This window comes from Polyergus mexicanus, unplaced genomic scaffold (assembly GCF_030449975.1).
Source record: "Polyergus mexicanus isolate NDT 795.1 unplaced genomic scaffold, iyPolMexi1.0 SCAF_13, whole genome shotgun sequence".
In the NCBI taxonomy this organism is placed as follows: Eukaryota; Metazoa; Arthropoda; class Insecta; order Hymenoptera; family Formicidae; genus Polyergus; species Polyergus mexicanus.
This window is the reverse complement of record NW_027223333.1, coordinates 6,161,696-6,184,954: the sequence shown is the minus strand read 5'-3', so window position 1 is coordinate 6,184,954 and position 23,259 is coordinate 6,161,696. Positions and strand designations below refer to the sequence as shown.

At 31.9% G+C, this 23,259-nt stretch overlaps 2 protein-coding genes across 6 annotated transcripts in view; one reads left to right on the top strand and one right to left on the bottom strand.

Moving 5' to 3' along the window:
- Nucleotides 1-23,259, bottom strand: part of Nep2 (Neprilysin 2) — a 42,739-nt gene that overhangs the window by 17,622 nt on the left and 1,858 nt on the right. For 2 of the 3 annotated variants that reach the window (XM_070305851.1, XM_070305853.1), the window contains exon 1: nt 5,336-5,672. The exons of the other annotated variant lie outside the window; for it this stretch is intronic. In XM_070305851.1, the coding sequence (XP_070161952.1) occupies nt 5,336-5,367 (32 nt within the window). In that variant the 5' untranslated portion in view covers nt 5,368-5,672. Of the gene's footprint in view, nt 1-5,335; nt 5,673-23,259 lie in introns of those variants that run through there. 3 annotated transcript variants of the gene reach the window in all.
- Ada2a (Transcriptional adapter 2A) lies at nt 17,856-21,434 on the top strand. Of its 3 annotated transcripts, none has more exons than XM_070306236.1 (3): nt 17,856-18,013; nt 20,714-20,894; nt 21,020-21,434. In XM_070306236.1, the coding sequence occupies exons 1-3, from the start codon at nt 17,974-17,976 to the stop codon at nt 21,192-21,194; spliced, it is 396 nt and encodes a 131-aa protein (XP_070162337.1). In that variant the 5' UTR covers nt 17,856-17,973; the 3' UTR covers nt 21,195-21,434. The 3 variants fall into 3 exon arrangements, with proteins under 3 accessions (XP_070162337.1, XP_070162336.1, XP_070162335.1); XM_070306235.1 differs by lacking the exon at nt 21,020-21,434 and adding an exon at nt 18,671-19,826 and having other exon boundaries at nt 20,714-20,869; XM_070306234.1 differs by lacking the exons at nt 20,714-20,894; nt 21,020-21,434 and adding an exon at nt 18,671-20,705.

Here is a 23,259-nt window from a genome sequence, read left to right as displayed (position 1 = left end):
CGTTATTATAAATTAACATCTTATATGATAAATTTCATTGTTTATGTGTACACATCGTGATACATACGAAAACGACATAAATAACAGTTTTATAATTGTATGATAAATACATGTAATAAAATGCTACACTTTCCCCTTTCTCTTCCGTCGCGATATTACATAACGGACACACAGGAAATATACCGATCTCTCTTTTCCTGATAATAGGTATAAATATAACAAATATTTATAAAAATAACAGAACATACATAATACGAAGGAACACAGACTCTTGTCGAATTAAGACGCGTTATTCCGCAGAAAAATGCAATAGTGAGATATTATAACAGTGCAATAATTGACTTATTAAGAACGAGATTAAGATCGTTAAATATTTACCGAATCACATTTTTCATATTTTTCTTATAGTAGTTATGAATTTTAAGTATACAATTGTGCATATATGATTTATGGGATATCTAACAAATATAATTGTATCTTTGCAAAAAAAGAACGTAGTTCCATATATCTTCTTGCAAATATATTTGTATAAAGAGAAAACTTTTTATCATTATTCTTTTCGTTTATCAAAATTTATGCTGGGATAAAAAAAAATTGAAGTTACTCGAAAAAAGACACTTTTGCGCATATTTAAAGGTTTAAAAATGTCGGAAGCATATGCAACTTTTATTACATTTACATATTAAAAGAATAGTATTTAAATTATTGCAATAGATAGCACTATAGTGTCTGAAATTATGCATTGTATTATTCTAAAATTAGTGATGTGCAGAAATATGATGTACAAGATTATACTAATTATTCGCTCCATCGTGGCATTATTGAACATGTAATAAGCTGTTGCATTAGTTGCATCTAATTGCAAATAATTTTCCATCCACGTGCGGTATTCGCATGATATATTCCAAATTTATTATTGCTCGATTCTATTGTAAGACAGAGGCGTATATCGAGGCGGTATTAGAAGAAGCAGAAGGCAAATATAGCGATTAAAATGAAGTAATACAAAGCGATTGTATTTGCGAAAATTGTTCAGATATGGAGCCCTCGTTTTATCGTTATCGTACATAATGATAATAAAAAAGATAAATATATTATGCGTATATGAAATTAGAGAGATCTAACATATACTTGCAAAACAATAATAAATCTTAAAGTTTTATTAGAAACACATCATATATGATTCACAAGTATCATAAATTATATAAAATTTTATTATCCTTTCGATAGAAATTTTCTTATAGACTCCCTAACACTCCCGCGTGTAATTTATGCCCATCTTAGGAATCTTTTGAAATGTATTACGAGAAAAAATATGCTTCGTACAAAATGTATTGCCAAGTTTACGCTTCCGTGAAATCAATTTATCGCGGGTCGGTTTATTCATGAGGATGTTAAACGGAATCGTTCCGTCGCACGAATTTTACATACATATTACATCGCGATGGCGCGGTTGGCGTAACGCAGCAACAATTCGGGGGACAAGCGTTTGTAAACTTGCACCATGAACCATAAATGCGTTCAATGTACCTCACCAGAAACTTTCGCCAATCGTTCGAGCGAGTTTAATGCAAGTTCGCGTCATTTCGCGCCTTTTATTATACGACACACGATGCTTCATCATCTTTCGCAACATACTGATTTTCGCACGGAAAAAAATTTCCATTCAACAGGAAAATTATTATCATAATTTATAATCATATTGTATGATCATATATCATAATACATATACATATAATAATTATACATTAACATATATTTTTATGTGTATATATATATATATATACTTTTTTCTATTTTTTAACATTTTGAAGTATGTTTGTCGAATCAGTATGAAAAAGATTATAAGAGAATACGCAACGTTCTGCTAATGCATGAATTTATCTTTGTTTTCTACTTTTCAGAGAATGATAAGAATTTAAAAATTAATAAAAACTTTTTATTTCATTTGCTTATATAATTTAAAATTTAACATAATGCTATATTAAAAACACTGTTAAGCATATTTAATTTTTCGAATTTACACATCTCTGCACTATTATCTATAAATAATTTATAGATATAAAATGTGTTTTTAGTTTGTGTTTTGGTCAGTCATTTCCGACTGACAATTAATCACTGTATTCTTTCCTTGCTACCAAAAACTTTTAATATTTGATGTACGAGTCTGACCACGAATGGCCGAGTTTTTGGGCAAAATTTAATGCACACTCTTTGTTCGATGCGTTCAGTCATCGTGAAATGCAACGCGCACGAAATTCAACATTTACTCAACAATGTATCGTTGTCGACTGAGGACTCGAAGGATCGTGCTGCCTGGCAGGAGCACTCATAAAGGTCCCCCCTAAATGATGAATACCTATTTTTAACAATAGCACACCCAGGTACAAGATTCGAGCACAAGGTCGGATACTTTCCGGACAGATCTCGTATCAGTTGACTTTTAAAGTTGAATATCATACGTTTATATTGCTTCGAGGATACTATTTGCATTATGCAAATTATTTTATCATCCTACATATAAAATTTTAATACACTTACTTTTTTCACTCTAGAATGATCGATAGACTATAATTATAGCTCGAAATCATAAGTCATGATTTGTTAGACGACTGCTAAAGATATTTAAGTATGTATCGTGGGGAAGGGGGGGGGGGGAGGGATTATTATTGTAAGTTACTATGATATATATTGGGGAATACATACCGACATGTTTCTTTGATGTATTTATTATTTAGTCTTATGAAATATGTATTATGTACAATCGCACTTGACAACTATAATATCACAGTTAAATATAAGTTTCTTCGCAAATTGCGTGAAAGTTCTTGTTCCTGTAAATCGCAGAAATGTCTTTGTTACACGATTTGAATTTCCGTATTTCTTTGCAATAAGCAGAGTTTGCTTTCAAGCAGATGTTCCTGTCCAAACGGAACGAGCGGCAACGAAAGAAATATTTTATATGCGTTCATAATGTTTATTCATTAGGCAAGAAATCAAGGTCGCAAGGAGAAACAAGGCGACACGTAATTGTACGAATATTTATTAGCTGAACCTGTTAAGAGAGCTCGAAATTTTTTTCGGGTAATAAGAGTTTGTTTTTCCGCTAACATTCTTCATCCTCTCTTTTTTACATTCCTTCATGCGGCACAATGGCTGACCGACTCTCGTTGTAACATCAACGCCTGGTACGTTTTATCACCAGCTGTCCCTTGCATTGAAATCACGAGATTTCTCTCGTTGCGTTAAAGCGCTGCGCGCTCTCCCGTTTACGTATCAAAGCGCATTAAGTAGAATCGCATATGCCGATACCGCGATTTGTCATAGTAGCGCGATAAATGGACGTGGTCCATTTTCAGCTACAGGTACCATATAAGTTTAATTGCACGTATATAATATATTATATTTGTGTACACTTGTAGATTATGTTGTTACGAAATTATTATTATGTCATAATTTTTCGAACGGTTGAACTTTTGATTCATCAGCAGCAGTCTTACAACGCATTTTGATTGAAATATCTGACTCGTTTATAATGATTCTTTTAGATTTTCTTTAATTTTTTTTTGTTAATTGATTATAGAGATAAAACACAATAGATAACGTATTTACATCTTGATAAATCAAGATAATAGCATATCGGAGTAGGTTTGCGAGATGCACGAGTGTGATATTGACAAATCTGGTGTTAGCAACTAGCCACATTTACGCAAAGTTTGTTTTGTTAACTACAAAACAATCTCTTACATAATTGTAATATTGAAGCAACACGAAAACGATACGTCTGCGAGTATTTGCATTGCATAGAGCCATATGCTCTAAACAAGACGTAACAATGGTTTAAAAGTCGACATATCTATTGTATATACATACATAAAGTAAATGAATGGGATTTTTCTCTGAAGCTGATGGAGCAAATTATCAACCTAATGTTAATGTGTGAGTTCTAGACGTAAGATCCAACGATGATGTATTGAACCGATATATGCCAGAGCTTAAATATTAGACCGACGATCTGCTTGATAAAAAAATGTTCTATTATTTTACAGATATATATTTTTCATAAAAACATCGCGCGATTATTTTTACGGAAAATATGATCTTATTCTGCTAGACTCTTATAGTGTATTCAAGTAAGTATTCGAGTATTCAAGTAATTCTGTATTAATTTGTACTTAGCTACTTAATGATTTAGTTGGTACTTATTTAAGACACAACACTAGAAAGATGTAATTTTTAAAATCTTCGATACGTTTGATATATCTGTGTTATCTTGATTTGTTATCGAACTTAAGAACACTTTCTTCTCTTATGAAATACTCCTTCATTTCAATTGAAGTCAGCGGGTTTCACCGAACGACCAGTTTTTTAAATAACGTTGCATAAGCTACAAAGACATAGTCCACGGTAAAAGTAAAACGTTACTAATACATAAAAAGAAAAAAGAGAAAATACACAAAAAGTATTCCGGTATGGCTGGCGTGTCAGCAGTTTACGACTGCTAAACATGTGTTTTCTATGTTAATGTAAAAGTTTTTCATTTATAGATAAAAAAGTTAAAAAAAGATATCCCTGGAAAGTTTTGTCTTGTATAGAGCATAAAATGAAATTTACTTGAAATAAAATATAAATTAAGATTTTGTTATTTCTGCTTGCACTTCCCCAGAAAATTTTTATTTATGAAAATTCCTAAATTTTTTAATATTATTTAAAATTAAAAACATTTTTATTAGTATCTTAATATTTTTGGGAAATAATTATTAATTATAAATTTGTTAAAAATTTTATAAAGTATGTGAATTATTAAATGGATCATAAAATACGCAGTATATATATATATATATACACATAAACACACTGCATATTCTATAACCCGTTTTAATAATTTTATGTATATTCTTATTTAATTTCTATATAAATTTTAAATTTCTACATAAATTTCTATATCCACCGCGAATTTAAATAATAAAAAGAAACTAACAAGTTAAAATTTGATATTTCGAGCGCTAATATAAATATTTTGCAAACAACTGTTGAGAAAAGATATTTCCATAGAAATCATTTTATTATTCGTCCTTCATAAATAATTCAATCATTGCGAAAACAGCATTTATCATTGTTTGCATTTGATTCCTCCAATCGTATCATTACATTAGAATAATATTGCAACTCGCAGCAATAATTGTATCGTGAAAGTTGTATCCTATTAATCAGCGTATCAGAGATAGTTGCACTTTAGAGTGAAAAATATGACTCGAGAAATATACATTCTCGCCAATAACTACTATCGCAGAAAATTGTTATTGCTGCTTCTCTAACAATTATGCCAACTCACTTGATAACCGTTTGCTTCATGCTGTTCGTCATTGCGATTAGTATTTTTTTTTTTTTTTTGTGCCTCGTTGCTATATCTTCTTTATCGATTCTCACTAGCACATAATTACACACACTTTTATCCTCGGCCACCGCTGGCTCGAATTTTAAATTTAACCGAAGAATCCGCGCTGTTTCAAATGTCAGCCGAGAGTTTCTCGTAGTCCTGATACAATTTCCCGTTTTCTCTCGTTAATTCTATTTCAAGGGAATCAAAAGAGGATTGTGAAAAAAGGGAGAAAGGTCACTGCCTTCCTCCGAGATCCGGATAGCAATCAGTTTGGACTGTTAGCGCCGGACTGAAGTAGCGCGCGCGCTTCTGCTCGTATTTAAACTCCTCTCCCTCCCTTTCACATCCACTCTTTCCCTCTCTCTCTCTCTCTCTCTCTCTCTCTCTCTCTCTCGCTCTTTCACGCGCGCAAATTCCCATGTTTCCCGAACATTTTCTTTTTGATTCGGGCAAATTATTGAAAACATGAAGGTTTTGCCCGAATGGCAAAATATATTCATATATTCTATTGTTTCGTAGCAATTCTGTTTTTTTTTTTTTTAAGTATTTTAAAATATTCTTTAAAAAAAATACGGAGATGTAAATATATAGGCACGACACAGGCAATCTTTGGATTTTTGAAACCTTAAAGATTCAATTTATACCGTTAGGTACGTTTAAGGAAATTTTTACAAATATTATAAAACATCTTCTCGGCGAGATAGATTTGGAAACTTTCGTTTAAAAAAAAACTATAACTGAATTTTTTCCTTCTCTTTTTCTTTTTCTCTAATTATATATTTTGCAAATAAATTTTTTTATATAGTGTGTGTGTGCTCTATATTATCATAAATCATAAAAAGACATCTTCTACGTTAGATTTTGATCGTTCAAATTTTGATACGAATGAAATCGATAGAACGATAAGAATTTACGAAGATAGAACCGTGAAGCTCCCATCTTAAATTCCGAGTTTAAACTCTGGCGAATATTACGGTCTTGGTGTGCGCCGATTTGAATAGTAAGAAGATACTTTCTCATTATGTCGCTCGGCGATTTCCATTTTGATGATTTAATTTAAAAAAAAATATTATGATAAAATTGATGCGTACCCAGAATGATAGAACAGTTTTTTTTTTTTTTTAGAGACTGAATGACCAATGAATGAGCTCGTGAATAATAAAGGAGCGTAAATTTTGCCGAGTTTCGGAAACTTAATTCATCATTAATAGAAACAATCTCGAAACTTTTCGATCCTGAATAAGGAGAGAAATCCCGCTTTATAACTAGAACCCAGTTAACGTAGGGCGTGAATTTATATACATAAGACAACATACAATTGTCAATTGCATCGACACAATGATCAACTTATGGTTTCGCCAATTCAAGGATAAGTTTCGTGTTCTCTCAAGAACACAAAGTCTATGACTTGCAGAGATGGAGAATAGAGAAAGAGAAAAAGAGAGACAAAGCTTTGACAGGTAAATTTTTTGTTTATTAGTATCAAGTTTAAATCACATTTAGAGCTCTTAATTTATCTTTTATTTCATTTCCGTATAGGTTTCCTTAACTTATTTTATAGAATATTTTTAGAATCATCGTTCCATGTAATTCCATGTAAACGTCAATACCATATCACTTTAAAGGGAAACAATCGATACGCACGATCGCGGTTGATGTTCTGTTCATCCTTCACCTTCTTTCGTTCCTCCGTAAAAGTTTCTTTGCGGTATAAGCTGCAAAGTTTTATTAAGGATAATGACCAAGGCCGAATGCTAATTAGGTTACGCGACCTAGCGTAGAAACCGCGTCAAAAACTTTTACGAATGAATACTTCTGCGATTTGTCACCGTTAAATGCACTTCTCTTTATCTTCGTTTCTTACGAAAGGCACGCATTTTGTTTTCAAGTAAAAATGACTCGACCGAGAGAATATAACGTCACGCGAAAAAATTGTTTCTTTAGGAATCGAATCAAACTCGCGATTTAACTTGAATCATAAAATCTCAATTATTTTAGTTATTGTGAGTTCAACATCAGAATAATAAGGGAGAAATTATTTCCAATCAGCAGATCGATTAAAGTTTCATAAAGCGCTTAGAGTATAATATACCGTTTCTGTAAGTATTTATCAATAATAATAAATTGAACCCAATTGAGAGCCATTGCACGTTCACCTCTGTTCGGTCGTCATTGTCGTCAGATTGGATAAGATTCGCTTCGGCAAAGAAATACCTACGAAGCGAAAGTCGATTTGGAATAAAGTCAGTGAACCGTATAATGTGTTTGAAATTATGTCAATATTAATTAAAGAAATTCCATCGATTATCGGTTTTATAATAGCGAGAGATTGAAGAAAAAAAGTTAATAGACTGCAATAAATCTCATAAACATGGGACATCCGTTCTACATGTTGTCACGATCTTCGGGTTAGGTAGAAAGGAGTTCAGGATCGTATCTCTTTGCGATTATTTGGGTATTGCATGTATGTAGAACCTCGAAAGCTGCAGCATTTTATTTTGCAAAAGAGATATGCACATAGATAATATAGCGTGTGACATGAAATAAACTGTTTCAACTAATAAGAAAGAATGAGATACCTTCTAGTTAATAGAATAAGAAATACATTTTAATATAGGAAAAGAAAATTAATTAATAATAAATAATTAACTAAGAATTAAAAATAATAACAAAATAAATAAGTTCGCACACTCTCGAAACTTCTGATTGCCCTTTGTTAATATTAATTTGCAACATTGATCAAACAATTCACTATTATTAAGCATAAAATCTCTCGATCTACGCATCTGAATATAAATTTCTCGATTTGTTATCTCACGCGATAATTTTCAATAAAAATACAATTCTCTAAACACGTGAATGCGAGCTCTTTAGATAGGGAGATATGTGATACCGTTAGCGTGACATTAAAAAGATCGATATGTCAGAGGCGCGCTTTATGGCATTAGTTAAGCGATTCAAATGCGAAGATATGCTTAAAATCTGTCTTGAGTAAAGCCCCGAAAAGTTATCATCCCGAGATTTGAAACGTGGGACAATAAATCCAAAGAATTGGTTTTTTATACTGTCATTCCACTTTACGGATCGCGAGACATTTTTTCGGATCTTTGCATGCCTGTTGACATCCGTCAAAATAAAAGATATTAGCGAGAAAATGGTCTCTTTTCTAAGAGACTGCACATATCGTGCTTTAATAGTTAATGTTTTCTCGAGAGGTAATATTTAATAAATCTCGTATATATAGAGCGAGTATTTGCTTTGTAAATTTTTTTTAAATAAACGTAAAAAACTTCTACATATTTCAAGATACATCTAAAGAATCCCTATAGATTGGAGTAAAAGTGTCATTAGGCAAGGTACAATTACGCGTTAAGAATCCATAGTCTTGACTACGATAACAGATTGGGAAACAGTACAAATGTCATATCGATAGATTTATGTATATCCATAAAGCAAGCTAGATAATTCGCACGAACACGAGCTCTATTTATTATTACGGCTCCCCGCATCGCACATAATCGGCAAACAATTGTTGAATGCGTGTGCAATCCAATCAGATATGGAAATACACTCGGTGACACCCGGAGTACAATTATAATTCGATTATAGCCATTTCAATTATAACGTTTAGATATATATATATATACAACGTTTCTATAATCTACCGATTGAGAGAAAGAGAGGGACCTGATCTGTTTGCGATTCCCGAATCATACGCAAATTAATACCATCACAAGCGTTATCAAACGATATGAGGAAGTCATTAACGGCTCCCTTAATATAATCAATCGACCTAACCGATTACGCATCTCGAGCAATGTCTACTACGAGTAAAAGAGGATTACCGAATCATCGTATGTCGCGTATTTCATACCACTTGGCAATTACCGACGCGAACTAATTCATTAACGATAATCGAATGATTCAACTGATCGCGGCAAAAATATATGAATTTAACTCGTAAAAATCTAACGATTGAGATATCGTATTTATGTATTGCGTATAAATTTACAAGCTGTTTGTCTGGAAGTAAGCTAGATTTTAACGATGATCCGATACGGAGATTTGAATTTCATTTATCTCGAATTAAAATTACAATCCATCCATTGGGAATAGATTTGCCCGCGATAAGAAAGTATTAATTTCTTGAGGAATCAAAATAGCCTTTCAGAATAGCAAAGAATCAGCGTTCATATCAAAATACATAAAATGATAAATAAAACTCTATTCTGTGTATTCTATCGCGGATTAAAAATCGTCAAAAGCAGATTTAATAATTGTCATTACACTTAAAAGTTCTCTATTAAATGAATTTATGATTTATTAAATATTGTCAATTATCGATTTTTTTGATAGATTTATAATTTTAATTGATTTTTTTTCTGTTTCATCTCTTATGATATATTCCGGTATTTATGTTAGAAAAGTTCGATCATGATCCATGCCGGTATATATTATATAGTATATATATGATAATCGCATAAAAATCTCTGTTAATCATAAATTATTGGAATTTGAGAATCGCGGTTATATATGGGATATAACGGACGATTTTGATAGAAATCGGCAGACATACTCATAACTTATGCCTATTCTACGATCATAAACCGGTATGCAAAGCTATAAATAACATATTGTAGGACTCGATGCTTAAATCACATGCTTTAATGCTATAATACGATTGGCTATACCAATGCGATAATAAACTAGCACAAACTGTTACCAGTATTAATACTCGGTGTCGATACTCTACCGTATAGACCACGAATATTCGTTAATTCGCGAAATATACGATTATAATTGATTATCGTTATATATTATAGAGTTTTTGATATTTTTAAAAGATTCAATGATCGCTGTAATTTGCATATATTTAAATACTGCTTATATTTTATATGAACTATGAACGGTTAGCTGATAATTTAAAAATGAGAAAATATTCCGTATGAGCGAAGTATTTCTCCGTTACACAATCGTACTTTAAATAAAACATGTATGACGATTCTGGTCTACTTCCAATGATATAATTATTATCAATATTTACGCATACATTATTATACTTGGACTTTAACTGGCATCTTTCTTTCTTTTCACTATAATACAATATTTTATATCAAACTATTTCGTTGTTTGAAGTTTATTAGAATTTTATATTAAATTTTTAATTCACTCAAAGCATTTTCATAAATAAAAATATTTATAAGTAAAAAACAACAGTTTAGTGTTTGTAAACTAAAAAAAAAAAAATTAATAAGATATGTTTTAAATTTGAAATAATTTTCAAATACTCCAAATACTTGGACTCTATAATGATACATTTAGTTTAGAAGATCCAATCTTAATATATAAATAGGATCTTTCTCGGGTTAATTATATGCACAGGATACACAAAATAGAAAAGATGCATATACATGATATATACGTGCAAAAAAGATGCGCAATCTCACGTATGCAACAGTCGACTAGGAGTGGCATCGTTATCGCGGCGATCATATGTTTATCGATTTTATCTCGTTAAGTTCGACTAATGTGTACAACAGACGGTCTATCGAAGATCATTCATAAGTATTCATCTCGATTGAAATCGCATCTTACGACCGTTAACTATTGCGATAATAGCGTATCGATTCGCCAAGATTTATTGATATCTCATTAAGAATCCGTGAAGTTCAGGATAATTGACGGCGTGCAATATACCTAAAACCTAAATGATTAAATACAAGAATTTAAAATGAATCTAGACAAACATAATTCGAACATGTATCGCGTTTTCGCTTTCTCATTTTCCAACTTTATTGTCGAAGAACAAATTTTATGTCCTTATATAATATTTCCGTACGTATATGTGTGTCTCGTAGCAAGATATTTAAAATGTTCAGATTGAGTCTTTCTCGAAATGCCATTATTAATTACTCATGTATTTCACGAGTTCGTTAAATTTTACGATTTTAATCGATGCTTTTTTAGCGTTGTACGTTTTGAACTGTCTCGAATAACGCTTGAGGATAATGAAGAGAATACTCGATATCTCCATATACATCCACAAAGAGCAAACCGAACGCATGATAATCGTGAACGATGTTGCGCAACAAAATTAGAACTATCTTTACTTCCGGGACATGACAATTAGTTTCCGACAATCCGCGCCTCATTTTTAATAGCGTAAGATTACATGCGAAGAAGATACTTTGTCATCGCGGAGATGGCAAAGGCCTTGACTCGTATTTTTATCTCGCATTCAAATTTAAAACGCTATAGTCATTTAACAATAAAATGAAAAGAAACTTATTTAAAGAATATGAATCTTTGCGCTACATCAATTTGTGTATTAGTGAGGAAAGAAATAAGTGAGAAATGTCTTATATGATACGATGATCGATAAAAGCGTGAAAACGAACCATTTTTGTACAGATAAAATTACGCGCAGTTTCGCGCCTTGATTGATCCTACTTTCTAAACTGTTAATAATCGATCATACAGTAACAAAAAAGTTCCATTTAATAACGACTGGTGAAAGTAGTTTTGCGTTCTTTATCATGCGTATAATTATAGTAACGTTTTCCTTTCATTCGCTTCGAATTATTATAATTACAATATGTTATACAAACCGAAAAATTATCTATATACCACTATATACCTACAAATATAAATATATGTTATATATACAGGAAAAAGATTGTACGCGTCTCGTATTTTTCTTCATGTTGAATGATCGAATTTCAATATTCATCGAATCTCATCAATTTAGTGAGTCCATAAAATATAAAATATTGTTTTTGTATTAATAATTTTCAGATAATTTATGAAGAAAGAGAGAGACAGAAAGGGACATAAAATACATATATATATATAAAATGTGTTTTCAAATATATTGATGAATTTAACCAAAAAACATGTTTTTTTTGTTTACAATGAAAAGCCATTCTCGTGATATTATTTCGACATAATGCATTCTCTTTTACTAAGTTTTATTCATTCTTTGTACATGATCACATATTTTGGCGAACTCGACCTCGCTATCATCGATCACGGTAGCTTACGTAAATCGTAATTTCTGTTGGAACCACATAATCGTGGCATCTGTGAACAACCAAAGTCATCACTTCATGAATATTCATCGACGCTATACTTTAATAAGATTCAGTTTAAGACCTATTTTAATACATAAGATTACAAAACTACATTTCTCACAATTACATTTCTAACAAGAAACCCGATGACAATATTCCGAATAAACATTTATGTTGAATTATTATTTTTTTTTTTTATTACATTTATATATTTTTTATTATATATACTTTTTTGTTAACTTTATTTCTTATTTTATATTATTTTTTTATTTTGTTCAACTTGCTTCTATTTAAAATGTGCAAAGAGTATGGATATTTAAAGAATTTTAAAATATATTCTGTGATCGTTGATAGTCTAGCATAATATTATAATCGAATCGATTGAATGCAAAAAAGATCCTATGAGGGATCTGGGGTGGATCGATCCATCGATCTTAAGTAGTATCTGCCTATCTGAATTTAGATGAGGATAGTTCTAGGTTCCATGATTGAGTGGTTCGTCGCGATAAACTTCTCAGAATTTTATACTGCCATAGAATTACATTCCTACGTTTAAATTACAAATCGACACATGAAAGATCATCTTTTTGGCATACAAATGAAGCATAATGAAGGTATAATACACGTTCTATTCGTGGGGTATATTATATAATTTATATTATATATTATATAAATTACATATATTTACACATATACATAAATGTATAAACTTTTTAATTAATTTTATAAACGATGTTAGCCTTTCATATACACAATGACAGATATTCGAAACCGTTTTTCCCAAAATGAGAAAATTCTATAAGAAAAATCATTTAATATTTTCCATTATCGCAATTATATTAAATATATAGTTTGTGTGTGTGTGTGTGTGTGTGTGTGTGTGTGTGTATGTATCTATATGAAAGATAAATGTAAAATAGTTTTTTCAGCTATAAATTGTAATTAATTTTTGTTATTTTATCATTACTTCAAAATTTCATTAATGTAATAATCGATATATATATATAGAATGGATTAAAATTATATATGGACCCTAGAAAATTTTGAATTAATGATAAAATCTAAAAATATATGCAATTTTTAGCTAAAAATATCGGCAAAGATATTTTATTTTTCCTGTAGAAAAATTTGGAAACATAGAATAATGTTTAAAATTTTTCTGAATATACACGCACTTTTTATTGTGAATCGTAATCGAACGATATATAGCTTCGGCTGCAAATTGTAAGTGAGATGAAATTTTCTACACACACATGCACGCTAATACATGCACCGTTATGCGGAAATCGCTGTGGCAATGAGATTAATGAGAAAAATTGAAGTCATGCAGTTAAATCGTAAAAAGTCCATATATACATATACATAGACATACAAACATATTTTTTCATATCATCGCAAAAGAGACAGAAAGAGAGAGATATGTTATTTTTTTATGTTCGATCGCATCGAGAGAAACGCGTCATTATCCAGTTTTCTATGGAATCTTCAGATTAAAATTAGTCACGATGTGTGACTGATCGTTTTTAGATATAACTTGATTATATGATTGCATTAACTTACGATCAGTTATATATTAACTCTATCGTTATATGGAGCTTATTAATAGTCGACATCTCGCCAGGATTCAATTAATAAAACAATTGTTTGTATTTCCCTTGAAAACTTTTATATTAAGAAATTTATCTCATATGATTTATTATTAGTGATATAAACGGAAAGAGGATGATACTACATGAAAAAATGAGTTCTTTATTTTGCTTATTTTTTCCTATATATCATCATATTTCGATTGTTCCACTAAAAACAGATTATTCTACATGGTCGAGTCGTTAAATTGAATGACTAATGTCGACTTTCGACACTCAAAAGTCTGAGACTTAGTTGAAAGCTCGCTGAGTTATTGTCAAATGTTGAATCTATCTTAATTCTTTTCTCGTTGATGAACACTGCATTGGTTGCGTTTATGAACGTAATTTACGGTGACATAACGTTAATTATTCACTGACGTAGTGCTTTAAAAATCAATCGCAAGAAATGTAAATTTTACCAAGCCGTTTCATAAAACACATTGGATAACAACAAAATACAATGGAGAATATAGCTCTCGTTTGCATTTATTCATTGTGTCGATTCTTTATGGATTTAAAGTTTAATTGTGCTTAATTGTACACATCGATAATCGCCAAATATTCCTCATAAAATCAATTATAGTCTTAAAAACAATTCATTATTATTTGATGGTTTATTATTTAGAAAAATATATTATTTATTCATTATTTTTTCAACAATTTCTATTTTTTATGTAACTTAATCAAACGTAATTAAAAATGTATATATTAAAGATTAAAGACATTTTTAATATACTAATATAATATATTATATAATTTTTCAAAAATTTCAAACGTTCCTTTAAATATCCATTATTAAAAAAAAAAAAAAAAATCTAATTTTGTACCACTTTCTCTTATTTCCTGATAATTGTTTTGTATTAAAGTAAAATAAAAACAATGCTTTGTATAAAATTGTCTCTACCATCCACAAGCTAAGATACTTTAAAAATATAGTCTCTGCTTCTCCTGTTTTATTTCATCAGAAGCACCGTAACTATGTACGTTAATGATCGCTTTTTCAAGAAGCTCATCGCGCTTCACGGACAGCTTTCCGGAAGTATTCTCCTGACATTTTTGACAAGGCCAAACGATGTCTTACCCTTTAACGGTCGTTACTCTATAGACGGTATCAAAGATATTGTCGCGAATCGAGCGGACGTCGCCGTCCTTTCTGTCTATCAGCTCGTGGAAGTGCAGCGTCCTTGCATTCGAGAAGTCCGGCTCCGCATCCTGCGTTATCTCCATTTTTAAACGGGTCACGTATATCTTCGTTTCGAAAACGCGGAAATTGACTTCGTGAACGACAATTCGGCGACGTTTCCCACGGTCGGCGATCGAGCGACGAGCTTTTCGCGTATTAATGCACGCTCGCGCGAGAGAACTGCACGGAACAAACTTCCATCGTGCACGATGCGAGTTTCTATTGTCTCCGAGACACATATGCGTGAAGGACGACGCGCTTCGGGAGACGTTCGTAGGGCGCATGTGAAATTTATGGAAAAACAATAAACAAACACAATATACCGTATACCCTGCGTTCGAACGTACAGAGTATATCAGATAAATTGAACGATTGTAAGAGTTTTCAAAGTCGAAAAACTGAATATGTAAATATATATACTATTAAGTTATAAGAAGTTATTAAAGTCTTTCCGTAAACTCTTGTGAAAATTAATCTCAATTTCGTTCTCCGATTATAAGATTAATTTTTTCACAAGTTTTTAAGAGATAGAGTTGTTATTGTTAATTTAATTGCACGATATGGTAAGAACAAATTCTGAAAATTTTCAGGAAATCGTGTTAAAATTAAAAAAATTCTAACAAAAAAATTACGTTCTTCTAGAGATGTGGAAATTGGAAAGAACTTCGTTTTTCGCGTCACGGAAAAATCGCTATTCTTATTATTAGCCGCACATCTTCGAATGAGAAAGCCGTTAGCGTGTTTGAAAGGCAATTTACACGACACTTTCACAAAATGTCGGCTAATATGTGCGCATAACGATGCCATTGTTATGCATACATGCTTTTTACGAAGAAACCGCGTAACGTAACGAACGACATGTTCAACATAAGCGAATATAATGAATAGAAATAAAATCAGTGGATACATTCGAAATCTTTAAAATATCCATATATACAAGTGTTTATATATCATAATTACGTGATTATAAATTCCTCTTAGCATTCGTGAGCGAAGTATATTTTTCTTACCACGCTAAAAAATATTTCAATGGCAAGCTCTATAAATGTTTGAGATATAATTATAATTATATAATTTAATTAATTTCAATTTTCATTTTTTTATAATAAAGTTTTATTTTGACAAATGCGAATCATCGAAGGGAAAAGCAATAGAAATACCTTTATTCATTATTTGTTTATCTGTACGTATTATTTTGTTCATCCCAACGAGAGATAATATAATAAACAAACTCGTTTTTATTGTTCAAACTTTCCTTCCCATGCCTCTTTCTCTCAATTTGCTAAAGTGACAATGTTTTGCTTTCGCGATACAACAATACTTGTTGCCGATACCTGCTTTTAGGAGAAAGTCGATAAATATCGCTCGCGAGATATAATGACATGCAATCTAATACATAATCGGTTTTCGCGTCGACACAACAATGTGTTTCGACTTTATTTTCATGGTCTCACGTTCATGGTCCATTGTTGTTCATTGAAAAGCGACGATGTGCATTCTAATAGCTTCAACGCGGATTCTCTCGATTAGGTATTCCGATGCTATCGCTCTACGTTTGACCTTAATTACCGCGCATCTTCAAGCGATGCCTGGTTCATTGTTGTTCAGGACGCACCTAATTCAATGTCTGTATTCTACATATTACAGAGTAATCAGAGTCCTCCCCAAGTAACATACATGTGCTCAATTTCTACCGCAACATTTCGTGTTAAATTACGTTTGCATTTTGCAGACTTTACAGGAAGAATGCAAATTTAGTCCGGATGCACAATCAATTTGATATAATATATTAATCAAAATAATCTAGTCTCGAACTGCTAACTGTTTATTATTACTAATATTTTCCTTGCTTGAAGAAATTTTCCCAAAATTACAAATATGATTTTTTTTTTTAAATGATATATGTATATATATATATATATATAAAACAAATAAAAAAACTTAATGAATTAATTTAACAAGTTGTATTATATGCAATAATTTTTTCTGAATACTATTGTATATTACAAATATTATGTGTAGTGTGTTTTTTTCTATATGTTTAAAGGCGCTTAAAATATATAGTGGAAGCATAATATGGTATATAAAAGTTACAAGCTTTTATCGACTCGGCGCCAGAAATTTTCTCTAACCATTCGGTCTTTTATCCACCTGATTGCGCCACTGAACGCGAATTTGTCTCCATTCATGCTTCGGAGTCACGCGTGCTTCCGTAGAAGCAGTCATGTCAGATGGAGGGATTTTTCGCGCGTGCGTAGTCGCGTATGAGAGTCAGATGACCTTTAGTAGTGTACATATGCTATCGAGATTTATGGTATCATTAGGGCCCTTATAAAAATATAAAAATATAGAAAATATCTTTTATAGAAACTTAATAAATTCTATTAGTATATGTAATTCCATTAGTACATTTATAACATTAATTTATGTTTGATATAAATTTGACGTATTTTGTATATTATTAATATGAGAAAAGATACGTTAAAATTTATGTGGATACAAAAGCGACTCTACGCTGAGTGAATACGACTCTGTCGAGGCAGCACTTGGTTTGATCGCTGCCGTAGTACCGTAGTACGTTATTCGTATGGTTAGGTTGGGCAAAATTCCTCCAGCTGACAACATCGATTCGCATACTCGTTGCCGAAGCTTTCGAACAAGTGTTTGTACTTTTAAATTTTTACGCTGGCTAATTCTAATATCACAGATATGACGGAAGAGGATGCGGCGGATCTACAATTTCCAAAAGGTATATACATTTCCTAATTATATTGTATCCAAATTGGCAGGCATAGAGCTAACCTTACTTCTATGATATTTTTGTTGCGGTAATTTAATAGAAAAGATTTATCTTTTCAGCCTTCAAATTAATTGAACTTTTCATTATAATTGCGTTGAAAGCGAAAATATGTTTAGCTATTTTATATATTTTAAAGTTTTGTGCGCGTCTCAAAGGAGAATACGATGCAAATACATTGTAGAAATCTGCATTTGTTTTAATGATAACATTGAGTATGATTTTGATATTAGATAAAAAAATCAAGTTTAATTTTTAAATATATATACAGAAATATATATTGAAAATCTAAATATATAATAAATATATATAGAATATATAAACAACTAAAGAGACATAAGATTTTATTATTGTTTCAATAATAATATTTAAAGCAATGTACAGCTAGATTTATTGTTGATGCGTTCCCAAGTTTAAAATTTAATTCGTATCTCGAGAAAATATTAATTAATCTGAAATTTAAATTTGATGTTACGTTAATGTCATCTCACAAAGTTTACATATACGCAGTTCTGTTTGAATAGAGTTTCTATCTTTTGTGCTATCATAATTTTAAAATGCCTGCACATCCGAGTGGCGAGGGTTAAGGTAACGAATTTCCTCTTTCAGACTGTTCACTGAGTCCGAGAGATAGGTTTGAGCACGACATAGAACTCGAGATGTCAGTCCTGAAGGATGAAATTCTTACTTCAGACCCGACGTGCCACGTGTGCAGATCGATCCTTGCGGAGCCATATATTCGTTGCGCCATGTGCAGTAATGTTGAGATCTGTCCCCTTTGCTTTGCCAAAGGCTGTGAAATCAATGAACATAAGAACGATCACGATTACGTGATTATAAAAAATGAGTTTCCCTTGATCGACGGCAGCGGTTGGACCGCTAAGCAGGAGCTCGAGTTGCTGGACGTCGTGCAGCAATGCGGTTTCGGAAATTGGATCGATGTAGGACGTAGAATACAGGGAAAATCCGCGGAGGAATGTAAGATGCATTATCTGCAATATTACATAAACAATCAGACTCTACCGGACCTGCCAAGGATCAAGGATACGAAAGCCAGCTTATTCTCTTGCGAAGCGATCCCCTACCTATACAAGTTGCAAGATATAGAGGAACCGCCTAGATTCGCCCCGAATACGATTAACGCGAAGCTATTGGCCGGATACAACGCGGCTAGGTCCGATTTTGAGGTGAATTTCGATAATCATGCGGAATCGTTGGTGGCCAATCTCGAGTACGACGAGTTCCAATCGAGCGACGACACGTACGAATTGGGGCAAGCTTTGCAGACGGCAATAGTGCAGGCATACAATAACAGATTGAAGGAGCGCGCGAGGAGACGGAGGATCGTACGCGATCATGGACTGATCATCTTCCGCAAAGCTATATCATGGACACAAAGATACGAGAACACGATAACGCGATCGCTTGTAGAAAGACTGCTGATATTCATGCAGCTCGTGGACGGAATGGAATTTGACTTTCTCATAGAGGGTCTGCATCGCGTTGGCGAGTTAAAGAATCGGATCAATAGACTTCTGGAGTTTAGGGGAAACGGACTCAAACACTTTCACAGCGTATCCATGTTTCAGAAACTGAGCAAGATAAGGCAGGATAACGAGCGGGAGAGAAAACAGTACCTGAGTAATCCGGAATACAGTTGGAGAAGTCTATTACCCGACGCCGGTTGCAACAGTCCGATTCCCGGAAACATGCAACGCAAGTCCGCGCCTCCTCTCACGATAAAGGGTTTACCGGGATATGAGAAGTTGAGCACCGACGAGAAAGAGCTCTGCTCCGTCGCGAGAGTAGTGCCTGCCAGTTACTTAGACTTTAAGCATCTTCTGATAACGGAAAACAAGAAAAACGGCTATCTTAGATTGGCGCAGGCCCGTATTCTCCTGAAAATCGATGTGAACAAAACGCGAAAGATATATGATTTTTTAGTAGAAAATGGATACATTAATAAACCGGTTCAATGATATTTATTTTTTTTAGCAAACTGATATGATGCAGAAAATATGTAGCACGCGATATTCAGATACTGTGATATTATGAATTAAGTCAGATAATGTTCTCGTATCATTGTTTTAAGAAAGATTTTGTATTTTAGAAAAAATAACTTTTTTTTAGAAAGTGTCCAAGTTTTATACGCATATTTATAGTGTTTTTTTATTTTCTTTAAAGAAATTGGAATTATATAATTGCTATTATTTTAATACAAAAATTAATCAATAATCTAGGTTATTTAGCAATCAGTCAGGTAATAATTAACAATAGATTGCAATAATAAAATTAAAATATTTCTTTTTAAAAGTCTTGACTAAAATTTGTGAATATTAATGATCGTAATAAGTAGATGTCAGTAATATGAAAGCTTTTTAATGACTATGTTTAATTAGCAAAAGTGTTATACTTTATATTTTTTTAATTATTTAATCAAGAAATAAAATGTCTCTAGCAATACGAGGTAGTTTAATTATTATGTACATTTCATATTTATTTATAATTAAGTCATTAATATTTGCTAATGAAAAAGCTTCTAAATTTGGACAACTTTGGAAAAGAAATGGCGAATTATCACACATCAATTCTATTATATGATAAAATATTTGTCATTAATTAAATGTTAAGATGATAAATTCCCCTTCGCAGAATTCGAAAATGCGGAGACATTGTTGATATCGGAAGTTTATATGCTATTAGAGCATAGAAAGGCTCAAAATGAATCGGCGGAAGAAGAGCAAGAATTTTCTGAAGTTTTCATGAAGAGCTTGACATACACTAATCGATTCGGAAAGTTAAAAAATAAGGAGACAATCGCAGCTGTTAGAAGGTAAGATATATATATGTAATCATTATTATAGACATATATATATAAATTAATGTATGGACCATTCCTATAATATAATATGTAACGAAATGTGAATGGCGTAATTAATATAATGCGATATTTTACAGTTTGTTGATGCAGAAGAAGCTACATAAATTCGAGATTGCCTCGCTAGCTAACTTGTGTCCCGAAACTCCGGAAGAGGCGAAAGCTCTTATTCCTAGTCTCGAAGGACGTCTAGAAGATGAAGAACTCAGAACGATATTGGATGATATACAAACAAAAAGATCTCTACAGTATTGAAAACTAAATTTTTTATATATATGACTTTTACGTGTTTCTCTCCGATATTTTTGCCAAAAATATAAATATAATTCGAATTATAGTTATCATAAATACGCGGCGACAATCTCCCTTTAACATAAAGTTTGTTCTAATGAAAATGTGATATATTAATTTATTCATGTATTGCTGCTGGCACTCTCTCTGCTATAAGATTTCATTAAATATTATTTTAACGAGAATTTTGTTTTATCGATATTCATTATAATGAAACTTTACTGTGTTAGAATCGTGTGACATCCAATTATTACGATCACTAATTAAGTTGTGGTTACTGATTCGCATATTATAACGTTAATGTTAATTAATAAGGACAATATTCTATCTCTCTCTTTCTCTGTAAACTAAAAACTTTAAAAAAATTTATTATCAATTATATATAATTGTGTTGCAAAGTTATCTTTTAGGAATTTATTGATTATTAATTTTCTCGTATTGGAATTTGAAAAAAGAATTGTTAGAAATATACTCGCGCTATCAGAGAAATCGTATCCAGTTTCCCAATGCCAGCAATTTGCGACGAGTTGAGACAACTCGCGAAAGAAGACGACGCTAATGGCGCCGACGACAACCGCGTATTACTAGTAGGATAATTATGGCTTGGCATAAAGCAATAGTGAATCCTCATCTTACAGCATTCTTGATAACCGGGAGCAAGGTAACCCGCTCTCCTTAGTAAAGTCTTGCTGCTCTTTTTAGCAAAGTCAAGCTTGCGATAAGAATCGATGATGTTGTTCCACCTATCATTTAACGCGAACCCTAATAATCATTCCTCACTGTGCTCTTTGCATTAAATAAAACATATTGATTTTCCTCTTAGTAGCCTTCTTTTCTACTGACTGTTTTCGCGAGAAATATATTCCTGCGTTCTTATAAAATATAAAAGAGATATAAAATATAATATGATCTTTTTCATTTCTAGTTTTTAAAGACAACAAAGAGATCTACGTCACCGACTTCGTTCTTTTTCTTATGTCAGCATATACATTTTGGCGTTTAAATCTAACTTCAGATGAACGTGCACAACACGAATTTTTCGATTTCAACATTATATTACAAAAAGAGAACCGAAAATCAAATGTTTCATATTTAACAGTTTCTACGTTTTCTTCAAAGACGTACAGATTTTATATGCTGAATTAATAACAGCGTCATTATTGCACAAAAAATATATCAGAAAATATTGATATTATTAATAAAAAAGTATATATGTATATATACTTTGAATTAAAATATAATAATACAAATTTTTTAATCAAAGATATAATAAATATTAGCCAAAGTATTTTCATGATGGAAGTTTAAATGTGTGTTGCTAAAAATATATTTATCTTTTAAAAAATCCGATAAGAAAAAATGTACTTTCCATAATTAATCAAGTATATAATTATTCCTTTGGGTATCGCCTTATATTTTGTGTAATTGCTGTTGACGTAAGCGGAATGAGAGGATACAATAATTTCATGATTAGCGACACTTCGTTTTATCATCTCATAGCTTCTAACGGTCATTAAACGACTATTATTAAGACTATTTTATGAATCGTTCGTTCTTGTTTGCGGGAGTTTCCCTAGTCGAATGCAACGCGCGATATCTCGCGATAGGCATTTACATACCGGTCATGTAATGACACTTGCATACGAGTTGCGAGAAGAGAACGGCGCCGTCGTTGGCGATATGTAATCACTCGCAACGGCACCGCTCCCACGAAGAGGCCTCTTAAGATAATTACGATGACCCTTAATTGTCCGTAAACTTGGAGAAAATGCGCGCGACTGGTAGTCGATAGCGGAATCGAAACGATTCACGGAAAGACGTTATCTGAATCGGTAGGACCGATTAATCGATCGTACCTCGAAATAGCATCCATTCACATTAACGAAAGATTTTATCGATGTAGTAATTTTAGCTTTTTACGAATTAATTTCAATATTGTTTTTTTTATAACTATTATTTTCTAGGATTATATGTGCAAAATATACAAATAAAAAATAAAATAATGACTCACATATATTTTTTTTTTAAT

What these genes read in the sequence shown, in the direction of transcription:
- Ada2a (XM_070306234.1), top strand. Translation starts at nt 17,974, where the DNA reads ATGACGGAAGAGGATGCGGCGGATCTACAATTTCCAAAAG. An exon ending in GGATCTACAATTTCCAAAAG is followed by an intron (nt 18,014 to 18,670) that starts GTATATACATTT and finishes TTCCTCTTTCAG; the next exon opens with ACTGTTCACTGAGTCCGAGA.